General features: G+C 40.6%; 1 protein-coding gene across 9 annotated transcripts in view; it reads right to left on the reverse strand.

Moving 5' to 3' along the window:
• Positions 1-19,348, reverse strand: part of LOC104601935 (uncharacterized) — a 58,815-nt gene that overhangs the window by 5,388 nt on the left and 34,079 nt on the right. For 4 of the 9 annotated variants that reach the window (XM_010265444.3, XM_010265442.3, XM_088889743.1 and 1 more), the window contains exons 4-5: positions 18,146-18,199; positions 17,895-18,070 (exon numbers count right to left, since the gene is read on the reverse strand). In XM_010265444.3, coding sequence (XP_010263746.1) covers positions 17,895-18,070; positions 18,146-18,199 — 230 coding nt within the window. Of the gene's footprint in view, positions 1-15,837; positions 16,010-16,447; positions 16,632-17,894; positions 18,071-18,145; positions 18,200-19,348 lie in introns of those variants that run through there. The other 5 variants (XM_088889742.1, XM_088889741.1, XR_016077356.1 and 2 more) reach the window with 3 other exon arrangements.

A 19,348-nucleotide genomic window follows, 5' to 3' on the forward strand; every position in this document is an offset into this window, starting at 1 on the left:
TGACCTCGCAACCTCTATTCCTAGGAAATACTTCAGCTTCCCCAGATCTTTCGTATTGAAGTGGTCCTGTAAGAATTTCTTCAGCCTGTCAATTCCATTGTTGTCACTTCCAGTTATGACAATATCATCCACATACACGACTAGCAAGATTTTCCCATCCTTTAAGTTATAGCTAAACATAGAATGATCAACCTGACACAGTTTCATCCCAAAGGCCTTCACCACTTCACTGAACCTGCCAAACCATGCACGTGGAGATTGTTTCAGTCCATAGATTGCCTTTTTGAGCCTACACACCTTACCAGCCTCCCCCTGAGCAACAAACTCTGGTGGTTGCTCCATATACACCTCCTCAACAAGATCACCATGTAGGAAGGCATTTTTTATGTCAAGTTGTACGAGAGGCCAATCATACATAGCAGCTAATGAAATCAACACCCGAACTAAACCAATTTTCGCCACAGGAGAGAATGTCTCCATATAGTCCACACCATATAACTGAGAATAGCCCTTGGCCACTAACCTTGCCTTCAATCGTTCCACATTGCCATCAGGAAGATACTTCACTGTATAGACCCATTTACACCCAACAGTGTGCTTACCAGGAGGAAGAGTGGTGAGTTCCCATGTGTGATTATGTTGTAGAGCAGAGAGTTCTTCTTCCATGACTTGCCACCACCCTGGGGAGGTAAGGGCTTCCTGTACAGTCTTGGTAATGGGAACAGATGAGTGTAATGATATAAACTTGCAATGAGAAGCAGAAAGGTGAGCAGTGGAAACATAATCTGAAATGGGATGAGAAGTACAAGTACGTTTACCTTTCCGCAGAGCAATAGGAAGATCAAGATCTGAGGGAGAAGGAGCAGTAGCAGGATCTGTCGACAGGTGCTGAAGTGGAGAAGGGGCAGAAGCATTTATGCGGGTATACACTTGAGTAATTGGCAGCCTTTCTGTAGTAACAGGCATATGATGTGCATCTGCAGTAGGAATGGGAGCTACGGGAAGAGTGTCCACAACCGGTACAGGAAGAGGAACCACAGAGGGAGAAGAAGAGACCCCGGCATCTGAGAAAAATGGAATTGATTCAAAGAAGGTGACATCAGAGCACACAAACGATTTATGAGATTTTGGGTTATAACACTTATACCCTTTCTAAGTCCTTGAGTAGCCAAGAAAGATACACTTCGTAGCTCGAGCATCTAGCTTGTCTACTCCAGGCCCTAAGTGTTAAACAAAACAAACACAGCCAAAGACTCTTGGGGTGAAGGGAAATGGAGACAAAGTGGGAAACAACACGGAGAAAGGGGTTTGACTTCCAAGGATTGACAATGGGCATCCGATTTATCAGAAAACAAGATGTAAGAACAGCATCACTCCAAAAATGCTTTGGGACATTCATATTGATCATCAAGGACCGAGCAGTTTCAAGAAGATGTCTATTTTTTCATTCAGCTACACCGTTTTGTTGCGGGGTGTAGGCACAAGAAGTTTGATGAATTATCCCATGATGTTCTAGGTATTGCTGAAATGGTGAGGAGTTGTATTCTTTGGCATTATCGGAGCGAAGTATTTTCATATGAACACCAAATTGAGTGCGTATTTTAGCATGAAATTTTTGAAAAATAGAGAACAATTCACTACGGTATTTCATAAGATAGATCCATGTCATCCTTGAAAAGTCATCAACAAAGATTACAAAATACTTATACCCATTGTATGACACCACTTTAACTGGGCCCCATACATCAGAATGAACTAAAGCAAAAGGACTTGAGACACGACTATCAATTCTTGGACTAAATGAGACTCGATGATGTTTACCCAACTGACATGACTCACAATCTAATGATGAAAGATGACTCAAGGAAGGAACCATCAGCTTCAAAGCCTTGAGAGAGGGATGACCAAGTCTACAATGCCATTGGAGAGGAGTAAGAGACGACTGAAAAGCCACTGGGGGGCCACCACCATCAAGGTAATACAAACCACCTGCTTCATGCCCTCCACCAATCTTCCTCCCCGTCTTGAGATCCTGAAACACACAAGAAGAAGGATAGAAGGTTACAAAACAATTAAGGGACTTGGTTAATCTACTAACAGACATAAGGTTAAAAGGGAACTTAGGAACATATAAAACAGATGCTAAAGACAAGGAGAGATCAACATCACCAACACCACAGATAGGAGATGTAGAACCATTAGCAAGTGTAACTGTTTGAGATGTGGAGGAGCGAGAAAGGGAAGAAAATACATCAAGAGTCCCAAACATATGGTCCGAGGCTCCGGAGTCAATGATCCAAGGTGAGAATTTGGAAGCTAAGCAAGCCATACCTAAATGGGCAAGTGTAGCGGTGTTCTGTTGAGATGTTTGAAGGAACTACTCATATACTGCATGCGGTACACTCACCATTTCTTGCCCAGAAGCACAAGCAAATGTGGAGGGGGTTGGGTCAGTTTGCTGGCTTTCAGTAATTGTGCTACTACTCTTGGACGTAGCATGATGAGCCCAAGTGTTGGGTGGACCACGCAAATCATAGCAGAAATTAACTGTGTGCCCCTCTAAGCCACAATGTGTACACTTTCTCTTAGCATTACTCCTTCCTTTTCCACGGCCTCCCCCTAACTCTCGGCCTCCAGTCCGGCCACTAGCCCGGTTAAACATGTGTCCACCACGGTTGCTTGGAGGTCCACTGCTGCCACCACCACTTCTACTTCCACGACCACTCCCTTTAGTCACTACCAAACCAGATCTATCAAAGAAGGAAGAATGTTCTACCGGTTCAATGGATGTCCTCTTAAGACAGGCAAAAACTTCTTCAAGTGAGGGGAGAGCGGATCCCCCCAATATCTGTGCTCTGACAGGCTCATACTCAGCCTTCAAGCCCACAAGAAACCTAGTCACATCAAGTTGTTCACGTTGCTGCTGTTGGATCTGGACATCTGATGTTAAAGGGTCATACACATTGAGCTCATTGCGGATGTTCCTCAAACTTGCATAGTACTCTTCTAAGCTTTGACTCCCTTGCTTCAAATTGAAGTACTCTTGGTACAACTAATATACCCTAGTTGTGTTGTCTTGTCCAGAGTACAACTTCTTAGCATGATCCCAGATTTCTTTGGCTGTATCTAGGAACATGAAGTTCACACTAATCTTTGGTTCCATGTTGTTCCAAAGCCACGTCATTATCTGTGCATCTTCTTGTTCCCAGTCACTGAACCCAGGGGAATCAGAGGGAGGTTTCTCCTCTCTCACATGTTTTACTTTCCTCTTGGCCTTCAAGAACACCTCCACGGATTTTGCCCATGGTACATAATTCTCACCATTCAACTTGATGGATGTCATTTGAACACTTAGATAATTTGGAGAAGGCATGATGCCTGTTTTGTTGTCATTCCCATTTGCAAATGAAGCCATCTTAATTATTTCACCTTCAAATATACACCACAACCTCACACACTTCACAAGACTTATCTCACTTATGATACCATCAACTCCAACTTCTTCAACTGCACATTACACACTACACACTAAGGCTGAAATCATTAAGTCAACACATCAAACACCTTGACTGCACACTGCAGGACCATTTACCATCAACACGCCAAGGCTGAAATTACTCGGTCATTTCATCGAACACTTGTTCTTCATACTGCAGAACTGATTACACGCAAGGTCTAGGAGTTCACTTTTAAGCATTTTGAATCATAGATATGTCAGCCAGCACAACACAACCACCACCACGCCACTGCTGTCGTGGACTTCAGCAGTCTACGACTCTTCTTTCAGCACACATATGAGCAAGGGAAAAAAAAGAACATGACTGACATGCGTATCAGTCTCACCAAGCTCCACAACAACTAACTTTTGAAGCACAAAATAGCATTCACAGTCCATTATTTGAGCACACGACAGCAGTGTTCATACCTATCTACGTTCAGCCCTTTTCGTACACAGAATAGAGGGTCTAGTGTACCACTTCAACGACCACCACAGCACCGGCCAGAGGCATTCTCACCTCCAGGCCCTCAAAACGACAACTCCTTTTTCAGCCCTTTATCGAATCTCCAATCAGGTCAGCTGAAGGATGAAAACTACTGTGAAGCTGGCGGCGAACCCAGGAAGAGGACAGCAGCAAGAGGAGAGAACACGAGACCTTATGGCTCTGATACCATGTGAGTAAACCCTAGTAGATTCTAGGTCAAAGTAGAGAAGAAGAAAGAAGAAAGAAAAGAGAAAGAAGAAGAAGGACAGAAGAAGAGTATTTGGCCAGACTAGATGAGAGAATGTAAAATCACTTCTCTCCTAGCCGACCCACTTGAATTTATTCAAAAAACTTGGAGTTACAAGAAAGACTATTTTGTCCCTCATAGAAGATGGGACACATAACTTAAACTCAGATACAATAGACCTTTCACTTTCAAGAAGATAAACCATAATGACCAAAATACCCCTGACTCGAGCATTCTAACACAATTAACTATTAGCTTAGTTTGGATGCTCTAACAACATTTTTACATCTTTTTTATAGCTAAAGAAATCAAGGAGGTGGTTTGGCAAGTCAACCTTTTCTTTAGGGGTGCAACTTGGGCGGGCTTGGGTTGAGGACTTGTTAAAATTTGAATGGACCTGACCTGAAAAATCCAGGCCCAATGTTGTGTAAATTGTTCAAATCAGGTACCCGACATGCACCCCTGCTTTTATCTTAAGCAAAATTGATAGGTTATTAGCTTGTTTGTTAAAATATTCTTAGAGTTTACCATGGATTCAAGTATCATTAAGGCCCTGTTTGGATAAGCTTTTGCTTTGGGTTGTGAAAATTAACCAAAAGTGTATCAAGTGTTAGGTAACAAACGCTTTTAGAAGCATAAGTTTTGAAAAAAAAATGCATATAAGCCCCAAGGTTTTATTGCTTAATGTTGATCTTATGGTCTAAGCAGTCTAAGCTTAGGCGGTTTTGCATCAATAAACCACCAAACCAGCCATAATGTTCTCAGTATATTTTTTTTAAGAGTAAAAGGAAAATTCATTAAAATAAAAGATAAAATACAACAAGGTGATAAGAAATCACCAAAAGCAAGAAACACCCTCAGGAAACCCAAAAAAAGGCCCAAGAATACCTCTTGCAAACATAAAAATTACCCAAACAGCTCCAAATAAAGATAATGGGACAGACCCAATACAAAATCCCCATTAAAACAAGGACCATCACCCATTTCTAAACAAAAGCAAGAACCCTTCCTAATGCCCACATCAGTCTTCATCTATGAGCACATCCTCTTGGATCGAGTACTCCTCGTCCCATTCCTTGCTCCCTTTCAGGTGCGCTTGGTTCTTCATTTCCTATTCCTTTTTTTTCCTTTCAAACCCAAATTTTCCCAATTGTGACCTCTCTATCAACTATTTTTTGGATAGTCACCTCACTTAAAACTTCATCAATGTTGACAGTTGTTTATGTATTCAGGTTTAGTACCATAAGGGTACTGTTGTAATTTCTCCTCTGTTTATATTGTTCAACTATACTAGTATAAATAATAAAATCATTCTTTCGCCCCCTATGTTCTGGAGGGCTTTCAGTCACTCGACTCACCTCTCTTCTCTCTTCTCCTCTCCTCTCTTCACTTGCTCTTGCTCAACATGGTATCAGAGCAAGTCGTCCAGGCCTGAAGGGTGGTGTCAAGCTAACTACTGTTGCATCCAGTGCTGTCTCCAATCGAACTCCTAATCTGGTGAAGTCAGTTTGACCCAGAAGTTACAGAGTCTTTTTGTCTTCCAGCCCAAAAATTGCTCCTCCTGTCTGCTCGACTGTAGAGAGACTATTGTTTGCAGTTCGTAGAGGGTGTTCTGTCTTCAGAAAGGCTAGCATCTTAAACTAAAAGAAATATTGCTCATCTTTTGTTCGGCTGCCTATTGTTTGAGGATTCGTAGAAGGAGCTCTGGTTTACAGTCAAGGAGTTATAGTTTACCATAAGGGAGACTATCATCTAAAACTAAAAGAGGTACTATCATCCTTGTCTGTTCGGATGCCTATTGTTTGCTGAACTGTTTGATGACTGTTCGGCTACCCTACTGTTGTCTGTTCGACTGATGAACTGTTCGGCTGCCCTACTGTTAAGCGACTGTATTCCTTAACACAGTAACTGTATTCAAACCTTTTTTGTTGGTATTGTGAACTGTTGATGGTCTGTTTTAGCCAACTAATTGTCTGCTCAACATTAATCTTATTAATTGACTGTTCGGCTACCCTATTGATCTCCTTGATGGTTAGCTATCAGCCCTACTAAGTAGGTCATTCAGACCTGTTCTTGTACTGCAACAGCAGTGTGCAGACTTGTTTCAGTGAAACCGTAGGTCAGAAGGACCTGCTTCAGTACTGCAACAGCAGTGTTCAGTTTGTTGTTTGTTCTCAGTGAAACTGTAGGTCAGAAGGACCTGTTCTTGTACTGCAACAGCAGTGTTCAGTTTGTTATTTGTTCTCAGTGAAACTGTAGGTCAGAAGGACCTGTTCTTGTACTGCAACAGCAGTGCTCTTTCTTTTGTTCTCAGTGAAACCGGTGGTCAGAAGGACCTATCTCTGAAATAGTCTTGTACGGCTGTACCTTTTTGGTTGCTGTTTCAACTTTTTATTCAGATATCATGGGCAGTGAAGATTCAGCCACATCTGGAGTTTCCTCAATGCTGAATGGAATGGGTGGGGGTGACCTATCCTTTCCTATGGCTGTTGTCCCTCTTGATGGTTTAAATTACCTGGAGTGGTCAAGAGGGATCAAATTATACATCACTGCAAGGGGGAAGATAGGCTATATTAATGGAAGGATAAAAGAACCATCCTCCGGGAGTGCTGAATATGATAGATGGAATCAGGAGAACAGTATTGTTATGTCCTGGCTCTTGGTTTCCATGCAACCTCAAATCAGGAAGAATTTCATGTGGGCTGAAACTGCGAATAAAATCTGGGAACAAGCAAAGTCTACATATTCAGAATTGTGACACTATCAACTGCAGGCAACATCTTCTACTTGTAGACAAGGGGAGAGGTGTTTATCGGTCTATTACTCTGACTTAACATCTGTCTGGAAGGAGTTGGATCACTACCAGAGTGTGGATTGGAAGTGTGATGAGGATGCTAAGAAGTACAAATAGCTTGTCTCCCAGCAAAGGGTGTTTGCATTCTTACATGGTCTGAATCCTTTGTATGAATCTATCAGGGTTCAGATTCTCAGCTCTAAGGATCTCCCTTCTGTTCAGGAAGTCTATGCTCTTGTACAATCTGAAGAAAGCAAGAGAAATTTGATGAACAGCCCTGATGGGGATGCTGTTGTGTTAGTTGCAAAACAGGGTGTATCTACTGGTGTGGGATCTTCTTCCCGGAAAGGAGATCTCCGGAAAAAAACAGAAGATAAGGAAAAATTGTGGTGCACTCATTGCCAGAAACCCCGACACACCAAAGATATCTGTTGGGATCTTCATGGGAAACCAAAATGGGCTCAAGATCTGACTAAGAAGCAAGGTTCAGAGGTGAATAAGAAGTACGGACAGCAAAGTACAAAGAAACATCACATGGCCAACATGGCTACTCGGGAGAATCAGCCCCCCATTTCTACTGTGACTCAGACACATCTCACTGGACCTGACCCGAGGGAGGACATTATGAATTCCTTCCGTGACCATTTAGAGCTCTATGGTAGAGCAATTCGTCAGATGGATACTCCTCCCTCAACCTCATTTGCATCTACGTCAGGTAAACATGCCACTACTTTCCATGTTGCTTCTCACACCCCTGACTCTCCATGGATCATTGATTCTGGAGCATCAAAACATATGACTGGTACGTTCTCTTACTTTCAAACCTATCACCCTCTTTCTGGAAGAGACAAGGTGAGACTAGCCAATGGATCATACTCTTCCATAGCTGGTTAAGGAACTCTCTCTCTTCCTCTTGGCCTTACCCTTTCTGATGTTCTTCATGTTCCAAATTTTCCCATTAATTTGTTCTCTGTTAGTAGTGTTACTAATTCCTTGAATTGTTCAATGACTTTTTTCCCTTCTCATTGTGTGATTCAGGATCTGGCCTCAGGGAAGACGATTGGTAGGGGTCGTATGGCTGATGGACTTTACATGCTGGAGAATAAGGCTGGTCTTCATGTTACAGAGTCTATGAGTCAGTCCTGTAAGAAAAAAGTCTATTTATGGCATTGTCGTCTTGGTCATTTGTCTTTTGAGTCTTTCAAAGTTGTATTCCCAAAACTGTTTAAGTCAATGTTTGTTTCTGATTTTTCTTGTCAAACGTGTCAGTTGAGTAAGCATTGTAGAACTCATTTTCTTCAAAGAAATAGTAAATTTGAATCTCCGTTTCACATTGTTCATTCTGATGTGTGGGGCCCTGTTACTTTACCATCTGAGAGTGGCTACAACTATTTCATTACCCTCATTGATGATTATTCTAGATATACTTGGGTATACCCAATGCGAACCAGGGAAGAAGTACCAAAAATCATTCAAGATTTCCAGCGGATGGTCTTCACTCAATTTCAAACTGAAATTCAAATTTTCCAATCAGACAATGCAAAAGAAGTTTTTCATAGTGACCTCACAGAATTTTTTGCTTCGCATGGCTCCCTTCACCGTAGATATTGTGCCCGCACACCACAACAAAATGGTGTGGCCGAACGGAAGAACCGACATCTCCTTGAAGTGGCTTGAGGTTTACTTCATATGAATGTTCCCAAACGGTTTTGGCTTGAAGCTGTTCTTTGTTCCACTTACCTTATAAACCGTATGCCCTCTCGTCGGTTAGAGTACAAAGCCCCATATCAACTTCTCTTTCCTAAGGCTCCCCTTCTTTCTATTCCTCCTCGTGTCTTTGGTTGTCAGTGTTTTGTCCAAAATCTATATCCCACCCGTGGGAAATTGGATTCTCGTGCTATTCCTTGCATATTTCTTGGTTACTCCTTCACTCAAAAAGGATACCGTTGTTTTGATCCTGTTTCTCGTAAATTCTATGTCTCCATGGATGTTTCTTTCTTTGAAGATGAGCCTTTCTATCCTGTTTCTCCTCAGGGGGAGTGTAGGCATGAGGAGAAACTAGTTCAGCTTCCCTCTCTCCCTGACCCTCCACCTTTTCGTGTTTTTTCTCGTCATCGCAAAGGCCAACCAAATTCAAGAGCTGTAGAGAATCCGGAAGCTGTACCTCCAGTGCCACTAGACTCCTCGGGGGAGGATCATACTCACTCAAGTATTTTGGCTCCCAATGATGTCCTTGAATCTATTGAAAATGATTCCTCTACTGCTAATGATATTGACCGTCCTATTGCTCACAGGAAGGGTGTTAGATTGTGCACCACTAAACATCCCATTTCCAACTTTGTCTCCTATGAGAACATTTCATCCTCATTATGTGCCTTCCTTACCTCTATTGACAGTGTCCTTATCCCTAAGAATGTGGCAGAAGCTCTTTCAGTTCCTGAATGGACAAATGCCATGAGGGAAGAAATTAATGCCCTTCACAAAAATGGCACATGGGAACTTGTTGATCTTCCTAAGGGAAAGGTTCTAGTTGGATGGAAATGGGTGTTCATAGTCAAGCATAAGGTTGATGGAACAGTGGAAAGGTATAAAGCTCGCTTAGTGGCAAAGGGATTTACTCAAGTGTATGGAGTTGATTATGCAGAAACTTTTGCCCCCGTTGCCAAGATGAATTCCATTAGAGTCCTTTTCTCTCTTGCGGCTAATCTGGATTGGGTTTTACACCAGCTGGACATCAAGAATGCATTCTTGAATGGTGACCTTGAAGAGAAAGTGTACATGATTCAACCTCCTGGTTTTCTAGCCCAAGGCAATGAACAGAAAGTGTGCAAGTTGAAGAAGTCCTTATACGGGCTGAAACAATCACCAAGAGCTTGGTTCAGCAGATTCCATGTGGCAGTTCAGCAGAAAGGATACAGGCAATGTCAATCAGATCACACACTGTTTGTGAAAAAAGGAGAAGGTAAAATTGCTGCTCTAATTGTATATGTGGATGACATAATTGTTACTGGTGATTGGGAGGATGAAATTCAGAAATTGAAACTTTTTCTTGCCACTCAGTTTGAAGTGAAGGATCTAGGACCTGCCAAATACTTCCTTGGAAGTGAAGTTGCACGATCAAAGAAGGGTATCTTCATTTCTCAAAGGAAATATGTCCTAGATTTACTTCAGGACACTGGAAAGATGGGGGTGAAGCCAGTTGACTCTCCCATTGACCCCAACCATAAATTAGGTGACAATTGTGGTGAATCGCTCAAGGATGTGAAACAGTTTCAGAGGCTTGTAGGAAGATTGTTATACCTTTCTATGACTCGCCCAGACATTACATATGTTGTTGGTGTCCTCAGTTAGTTCATGCATGCTCCTAGGTCTTCTCATCTTGAAGCAGCAGAGAGAATCCTCCGATATCTAAAGAAGTATCTGGGTACTGGTTTGTTATTTCAAAAGCACAGACATTTGAAAGTTGAAGTTTATATAGATGCAGATTGGGCTGGATCCCAAAGTGACAGAAAGTCTACCAGTGGCTACTGCACCTTTATAGGAGGGAACCTTGTTACATGGAGGAGTAAAAAGCAAAATGTAGTAACTAGATCCAGTGCTGAAGCTGAATATCGTGCTATGGCCCACGGGGTTGCTGAAGGCATGTGGATAAAGAATTTGTTGGGGAAGTTGGGTTTCCCAGTGACCAAACCTATAACTCTATTTTGTGATAACAAAGCAGCTATAAGCATTGCTGCCAATCCGGTGCTACATGATAGAACAAAGCACATCGAAGTTGACAAGCATTTTATCAGAGAGAAAGTTATCACAGGCGAAGTGTGTACCCCCTATGTCACTTCTAAGAACCAGCTTGTAGACATCTTTACAAAGGGTTTAAACCTTTCCAGACATCATGATCTTTGTGACAAGTTGGGCATGATTGATATCTATGCTCCAGCTTGAGGGGGAGTGTTGATAGTTGTTTATGTATTCAAGTTTAGTACCATAAGGGTACTGTTGTAATTTCTCCTCTGTTTATATTGTTCGATTGTACTAGTATAAATAATAAAATCATTCTTTCGCCCCCTATGTTCTGGAGGGCTTTCAGTCACTCGACTCACCTCTCTTCACTTGCTCTTGCTCAACAATCAACAACATTATTATCTTGCATTAGCCATATCGAACTAGATTTAGAGTTGACATCATTCACCTTGTTTTCCTATTGTTCCTTCAATGAAAGGGGGCCTGTGACCAGAGTTTTCACGGCGCCAAGACGAGGCTAGGTGATAGGGGGTGCCTAGGTGATCGATTTTTTATGTGGAAAAATAGATCCTAGAGTAATTCCCTAGGTACCATAACCATATTTCCTAAATAGGGGCTGAACCCTTATTTTTGTTATAGGGAAAGAAGAATAGAAAAAAACATTAGAAGAAGAAGAAGAAAATGTGTTGATTAGACACAATTTTAAGTTCTTCCTTACTTATTGGTTCAGGTTTTGAAGTCTTTGAGGGTTCAAAACAGCATTTAGCAAAGTTTGTGTTGATTAAACCTTAACAAATAAGAAAATAATAAAAATAAATTAGTATATAAACACACAAAATGAATATTTTAGTTTAATAATGTCTATTTTATAATTATAATGTTAAAAAATAAAAGAATAAAAAAGTATTTTATAAATAGGAAGTACAAAACTGCTTGGCGGTTAGGCAAGGCGAGCCTCAAAGGGCGCCTTGTCGCCTTGACAACTATGGCTGTGATTGAGCTTGCATTTTTACCTCCCTATAATCAGTACTAGTTGTTCCATTACCTCTCACCCTTTTCCTTCTATACACCCATTTATATTTTTTTGTAGGTCCTACCCCTGCCAAGCCGGGTTTTAGTCATGAAAAGATCGTTGTCACGTGAACAATATTGCGAGTTCTCATATTACGCGATTTCCTGCTGATTATTCCACTAGACTGACCCTCCTCTTCCATTTTGCTCCCTCGACCCAAATCAACACCCAGCCTTCCAATCTCAACCTCCTCAAATTGCAGGCCATCTTCAACCTAACTTTCAACCTGTCCACCAGAAACCTCACCATCATCTAAGCCTTCCTCTCATCCAACCTTACCTCCATCATTGTCTTCAATTTCGGGTTCAGCACCGGTGTTAACACTCTTTCCAAATCGTCGCCTCTCCCGCTTCCAGCTTCTCTATTTCAGCAGAGTCTAGCTCTTTCGAACTCGTTGAAGCTGGAAATCCCGAATCGCAACTATCCTTTGAGGGTGTCATACTCGTAGCCCCGGACTCAGAGTGAACACAAATCCCGCCGGATCCCCTATTGACCTGAGAATAACATCCGGCATCACTAGTCATGGGGGAAAATGGATAGTCGTTAAGAGTCTCTCCTGTAGCATCAACAATCCTCTTGCCACATTTGTCAAACCTGGCGATCACCCAAACCCACCTCTCTTCCTCTCTTTTTCTAATCTCAGCCAAGACATTCCTTCTTATTGCTCCCTTTTTTAGGCCTTAAAAACTTCCTCTTGTCTTCTTTTCTATTCTTGGACTGAAATTCCTTCCTACCATTTTGCATATTGTTATTAACATCTTGAGTACCAAATAAATTTCCTTTTGATCGAGACAAGAGCTTCAGGCCATATTCCTTATCTGCAAAAGCCAATTGAAGATTTGCACCACCAAACGTATCGCCACCCTCGAGTCCTTGTAGAGAAATTTCTGCAGCTGTAATCTCCGAGTCACTGGAGATCCTACCTTGAGTTGAAAGAGGGGAGATATCTCCCCTTAGCGAGCCCATCAAAGGCCTCTCCTTTCGAATCACATGACTAGTGACTACTAAGGTAAACACCTGACTCGGAGTCACCAACTTGCCCAAGAAAAGAATCTAGTTCACCCTCAATACATTCACCCGGTTCGGACCTCTGGTTTAATAAGTCTTGTGATCCCAAAATATTAACTGATGTGTCTCCGCCCCTAGTAATCTCCGCATAAGACTTTTTGCTAACCTTCGTCTCCGTTTTCCAATAGGTTTGAGTTAATAACTTTCTTTTCCCGAGACTTCCCATTTAACCCACGTGGAGTCTCTTTGTCTTCCTTTGACACCTGGCCACTAGCCAATGACTTTTGGCTAAGACTTTCTTTTCCACGTGTAACCCAGCCTTTGAGGATGCAGCCATCTTCTTCCTTAGAACCTTTCCTCCATAGAAGCAATTCAACTTCCAATAGAACCCAAACCTTAATCCAGAGGCCATCATCAAACAGCTATAAGCATCTATGGACTACTTCGGGTTTCAAACCATCAACTCTTACTTTCGAGGCATGAAGATCTTGGAGGTTGAAAGCTGTCAACATTCCACCCAAGACTTGGATCAACTTTTCCAAAATTTCCTCATTCCAGTAATTAAAGGGGAGCCCTACTAACTGAAGCTTGAGAAGACTTCCTGAGACATGATTCTGATTACAAGACGCAAACCAGCTCTCTACCCTTACCCTTCCAGCTTGGAATTCCACCATCTCAGCACTTGGAATCACAACTTCATCGTCAACTCATGTAACATGAACTTTGAGTCATCAAAAGGTCTAAAGTTTACAATACCTTTTATATTGAATCTCTTCACAACTGCCCCCACGATACTTTCCCTGTCTAAGACTCTATTGGCTGATATCAGAATCAAAATTACTCTCTCTAGTCGACCAGGTTGATATTTATAGTTTTCTAAAATAGAACACAATGACTGTTATGCCCCTACTTAAGTATGGGACACATCACTCAAGTCAAACATTACACCTCACTCCCAATATAAATAAAAGGACAAAACTGCCTCTATACAGCCGACACTAACACATACTATAGCTTGAGGTCCTTCGAACTTTTGTTTTTCCTTTGATTTATTTCTGTATCTCTGCTTATCACGGATTTCTGAACCACCACAAAGATTTGACCTTTGAGTTCTAATTACCTTCAACAGAAACTCCTGTAGGGCCACTGCAAACATTCTCCATCCTGCTCTCTCTCTCTCTACCCTCTGGCACACACAGCATGTGTTTCTTCTCATCTCAGCTTCAAATCCTAGTTGCAGTTACTTCGCTCTTCCAGCCCAAATATTTTAATGGAGGAAATTGTCTCATCCATGAAACCCTTCAACCATACAATCACTTCCTCGAACATGAAAATGATGGCTCTTTTTTCTTCTCTAATCTTTAACAGCTCTTTACCCTCGTATCTACCTTTTTCGAAGCAGAAACTCTTGGCTTCAATCTTCACTTCTTTTCTCTGGTTCGCAGGGAAACCTAAATCACACTCCATCCCGCTCACCAAGCCAATCTCGTAGTGTCTCATTAGGCATGAACTCATAAATCAACATTTGACAAAGCCTTGCAGCCCTTACAATATTAATCCTCCTCTTCATTGTATATCATATCAGTCCCTGATATGAAAGATTCAGATCTGATGGTTTTATAAGAGATAGATGCAATCACACAGGTAGGAAAATGGTATGATGAGGTTACCAGAGTTCAGAAATCAAAAGAGCTAAAATCTAGGAATGGTTTCAGTGACGCCGCTGTACTAAAGCTTATTTTAAAAGGAACCAGTTATTTGTTTGTTGAGTTCTCTGTTTCTGGGTTTGCTTTTATCTCATTTTGATAATCTGTTTGTTTCAATCTCATTCAGTTATTTGTAATTTCTTTCAATTCAATTTATCCAATGGATTTGGCATGTGTATATAGTAAGCTGAAAGCAAATTGGTGTTACCAAACACATATTGCTTGCTTTTACTTTGAAAATATGCTTCAAAAGTCAGAATAATCAAAGCCAAAAGCCCAAATCTGGCCTTCTACCATGGGCTTTAAAAAGCTCAAAACCCAATGCTTATCCAAACGCAACCTAAGTGTTTATATGTTCTTGTGATTTAAAACATTTTAAACACTTCATATTATGTGGAAAGAACAAGTACAAAAAAAATAAGTTCTTTCTGGCAGACTTTTTAGTTTATCTGCATCTTGTACCTCAAATACATGGTAGAATTCTCAGGGTTTTTTTTTAAAAAAAGTTCAATTTATTTACAAGTTTTTTTTTTTGCTATTTTTTGTTCTATTATGTGAAAAAAGTTTTCTTATATATACATCTATAAGGTCTCTCTCTCCATGACAGGCACAGAGAAAAGACTATTTTTTTTTATCAGAAACGATAACTTTCATTAGAGATAAATTAACCTGAAATACAGAATTCAACCCTTATTAGAAAAGGTCAATCCAATAAACATCAAACATTACAGCACTGCCCAAAAAAGACTCTCCCTTGCAGTCCCTTGTTTTGCTAGGGCATCAGCAAAACCATTTGCTGATCTCCTTACCCACTTGAACCAAACACCCACCTCCCTTGTTATGCTAAGAATTTCCCTTATCAGCTGTCTATATTGCCAAGTTCCTAGCTGCCCTGATTGCATCCACCCAATTACCAACTTGGAGTCTCCCTCTATCTCAATCTGTTGTAGCCCCAACTGTTTGGCCAGTTTTACACCTTGATGTAGTGCCAAGATTTCTGCTCTTAAGGAATCTCCAAGTCCTATTGGACCTGAAAACAAAGCCATTATCTTGCCTTCATTATCTCTGAAAATACCAGATGGGCCTGGATTACCTATAGAGCTTCCATCAAAGTTCAGTTTCACCCTTTGTTGTGCCGGTGGAGACCAAACTTCCTGTATCATAGCTTTGGAAGTAGTAGTAGATGCCACAATACCCCAACTTCTATAAATGTCTTCAACTGAGAAATCCTTAAAAAGATCACAGGATTTCAACCAATGGATAAACTTAGTAGTTATTCCTTCCACAACCTCTTCCTTGGATCTACATCTGCCTTTAAAAATCCTATTGTTTCTTTCCTCCCACACTGACCACAATACAGCAGCTCTAGTGTCTCTCCACATAATCCTTCCACGAACCGTTGGTTGCCTGTAAAAAGTTGGATCAAAGAGGTTCACCACACTCGAGGAGGGAGTCCACCTATAGCCAAAGAGAGAAGAGAACCAAGACCAAATAAATAACACAAAGGGACATGAGATTAGTAAATGTGAAATTGTTTCACCAGAACCCAAACAGAGGCAACAAACATGGGGGGAGAGGCACATATTTGGCCTCTTTTTCTGCAATAAATCCAAGGTGTTGATTTTTTTGAGTACCACTTCCCAACAAAAGGCCTGAATTTTAGGGGGTACAGGGCTACCCCACACCTCCTTTGAAGGAAAGTTTCCTACAAGGTTAGAGGTCTGAAGCAAAATGTTATAGAAAGAAGAGCAATTGAAAAGTTCCCTACAGAGAAAAGATTATCATACAGTTGTATTTCCTAAAAACTCAAAATGATTTCTATGTCTACATGATGGATGTTACTAAGTGCTCATCCTGACTTCCCAGGGTCTTGGAAATGGTGGATTTGATACGTACCTAAGCTCTCCCATTTTAGCATGAAGTGGCTGCTCTCAAGACTTGAATCCATCTTCATGCTTGTCAACACAAGCTGCACCAAGCAATGGCCCATCCCCCCGGATGTTAATACTTTTTCCCCTTTGTGCTCTCTGCTGAGCTCTTTCTTTTCTCTTATGTGGTATCTTGAAAACCCTTCAGAAGTCTTATGGAAAAAATACTGACATTTCAGTCAAATTTGATCCAACTTTACAAAATGTTGATCAAGTGTCAAACTGCTGAGAGGCAATACTGTATTTATATTTCTAAGTGCACGTTTAGTTTTTGTTCTTACCAAAACCAAAATATTAGGCCAAAAATGAGGGGAACTAGACTAATATCATTTAGCCACATACAGAAAAGACCATATATTGCATCAGTTAGGCATATCTGTTACAAGTTGAAGGATCTGGAAGAGCGAGGGGCAGACTAAAAAGGGCATGGGTTGTAGTGCTAAACAATTTAAGGGCCTATAATCTAACAATGGATATGGAACTGAACAGAACAGAATGGTGAAACAGGATTTATGTAGCTGACCCCATATAGTTGGGACAAGGCTTAGTTGAGTTGATTTTACTTAAAATTAAAATGACTCTAAGCTAATTCAATATTGAGGTTGTAGAAATGTAGCCTAGAAAGATTATGTTGATAAATAACTAACAAAGTGCCTGACAAAAGTTCAGCTGATAAGATGACATGTGCCATTTCATAACCTCATGTACGGTCTACATGACACAGTAGAGGAGTCTGCCAATTGCATTGCAAGATATCTGCACATCTCTGGGCTAACTTTGGACATTTTTGGAGCCTTATGGTCTCCTTTCCATTAGGGGTTATTCAATTCCTAGCAACTAAAGGGGCTCAACCACTCAACAGAAGGGGTAAAGCCTTGTAGAGATTGTTCCTTCTATCATACTTTGGGTGAAATGGAAGGAGGGGAATATATGAATATTTGAAAATAGACAGTCTCAGCTCGAGGGCATGCTAAGACATGCAATGAGAACTGCAGTGGTTATCTATTCATCAGCCAGGAGTTTAAATTAGCAACTTCAGTAGACTAAACTGAGGAAGAGATAACAGTTAGGTAAAAAATGGCAAAACATTGACAAGTGTAAGAAATTAAGAACCAAGATTCTGTATTGCACCATCTTGAATATAGTAAATATGAGTCTTGTGATGACCGAGACCTAAAGTTGATACATGCACTAATCCATATCAGACATGTTGTGACTTAAATTGCTCCAAACAACTGATATAGAGAATGAACATGATCCTTTGTTGTCATAGTACACATCATAATGCACTTGTAGGAAACATTTTGACATGGCTCAATGCCTTGGAGGTACACCGATCATATGATTGACATGGCTCAATTCCTTGGAGGTATAACTGAAAATATCAGATTTGACCAAGAGGAGCAAATAAATACCTGTAAATTGTTTTGTTTTATGTACTCCCACATTCTCTTTACAACACTAGCCCGTGACAAGGAATTCTCACCAGTACCAAGGAACTTAACCAGAGCACCTGAAAGTGGAAGGGGAGCAAGGAAGCCTGAATTCCCTCCTTTCTGTCGTTTCTCCTTCTGTTTTGGCTCATTTGTATCTGACAAGGGAAAATATAAGTATGTTTCTGACATATATTAATCACATTAAGAAAGCTTTGATTTATTTTCCTCACCTTCTTTTCTCTCTTGTTTCCTTTGCTTTTCCTTTTGTGTTGACTTAACTGGAGCTGCAAATTCATGTAAAAGACAAATATATTATGTTCATAGTATCTGAAACTACAGACCAATTCAGGATCAAGGATATCTAAGTAGCAACAACAATAAGTATATGGAATCATTATGTCGTACTAAAAATATGACCTTAAAACAACAATGAGTGCCAAATCCTGAATGGGAAGAATTTAACCACATTGATACAAATGGAATGATTAAAATTAGCTATGTAATTATAAATTGAAACTACACATGATTTAACAATTAAAATAATGACATTAAGAGATTTGCTGCACAAAAGTCGGTCACCGCCCTGAAAGTCATACTAGAAACATCACATCATGCTATTATTCCAAAATATTCACCTTGTTTGTTATCAATAAAGCTTCATTTGAAATAGATATCATTGGTTTATAAATAGTAACAATGGTTTTCCACTAAAAGAGACAAAGAAACAAATTAAAACTATAAGATAAGCATCAATACAAAAAGTGATAAGTCCATCCAAACTAGTACAATCATAAGAGTTATGGGACAAACCAGATAACTATACATTCTAGTTCAACTAAAATCTAATCTAGTTAAACTGTCTGCTGCCTCATTCTAGGTCTAGAGATCCATCTAAATACATGGTTACAAGATCCCAAGAACAGGCATAGCTCTATGGAAATGAAATAATTGTACTTTGAAGCATCAACTTAAGATGATAGATCCTTCTAGGCTTCAACATCCATTTGGACAGGAAAAAGTTTAGGCAAAGGACAGAGATCTCCTACCATTACCTGATCTATTTGAAGAAACTTCTTGATAGTGGAACTTCAGCATGTAGGAGTCCACTCAGCAAGATGTAAAAAAAAAAACAAAACAAAACAAAATAAAGACTGGAGAATATGTTCAAAATTGATATTTACTACTATATGTCCATACCTTGTGTATCTGAACAACCATGCTGAAGCATAACATGGAGGCATTCACACACCCAAGGCATGTAGCAATTTTACATAAGAGTGCATAAAGCATATGCCCCTATTGTGTACTAGTGTGAGGCAGTGGTGAAGATGCCACAGAGCTGTGCAGGAAGTCTATCAGAAAGTCTAAAAACTCTGATTGGGAGTCTGCTCCCAACCTTGCCAAGGTATCAGCTAGTTGGTTACCCTCCCTAT

This window comes from Nelumbo nucifera, chromosome 6, assembly GCF_055504915.1.
Source record: "Nelumbo nucifera cultivar China Antique chromosome 6, China Antique-T2T, whole genome shotgun sequence".
Lineage (NCBI taxonomy): Eukaryota > Viridiplantae > Streptophyta > Magnoliopsida > Proteales > Nelumbonaceae > Nelumbo > Nelumbo nucifera.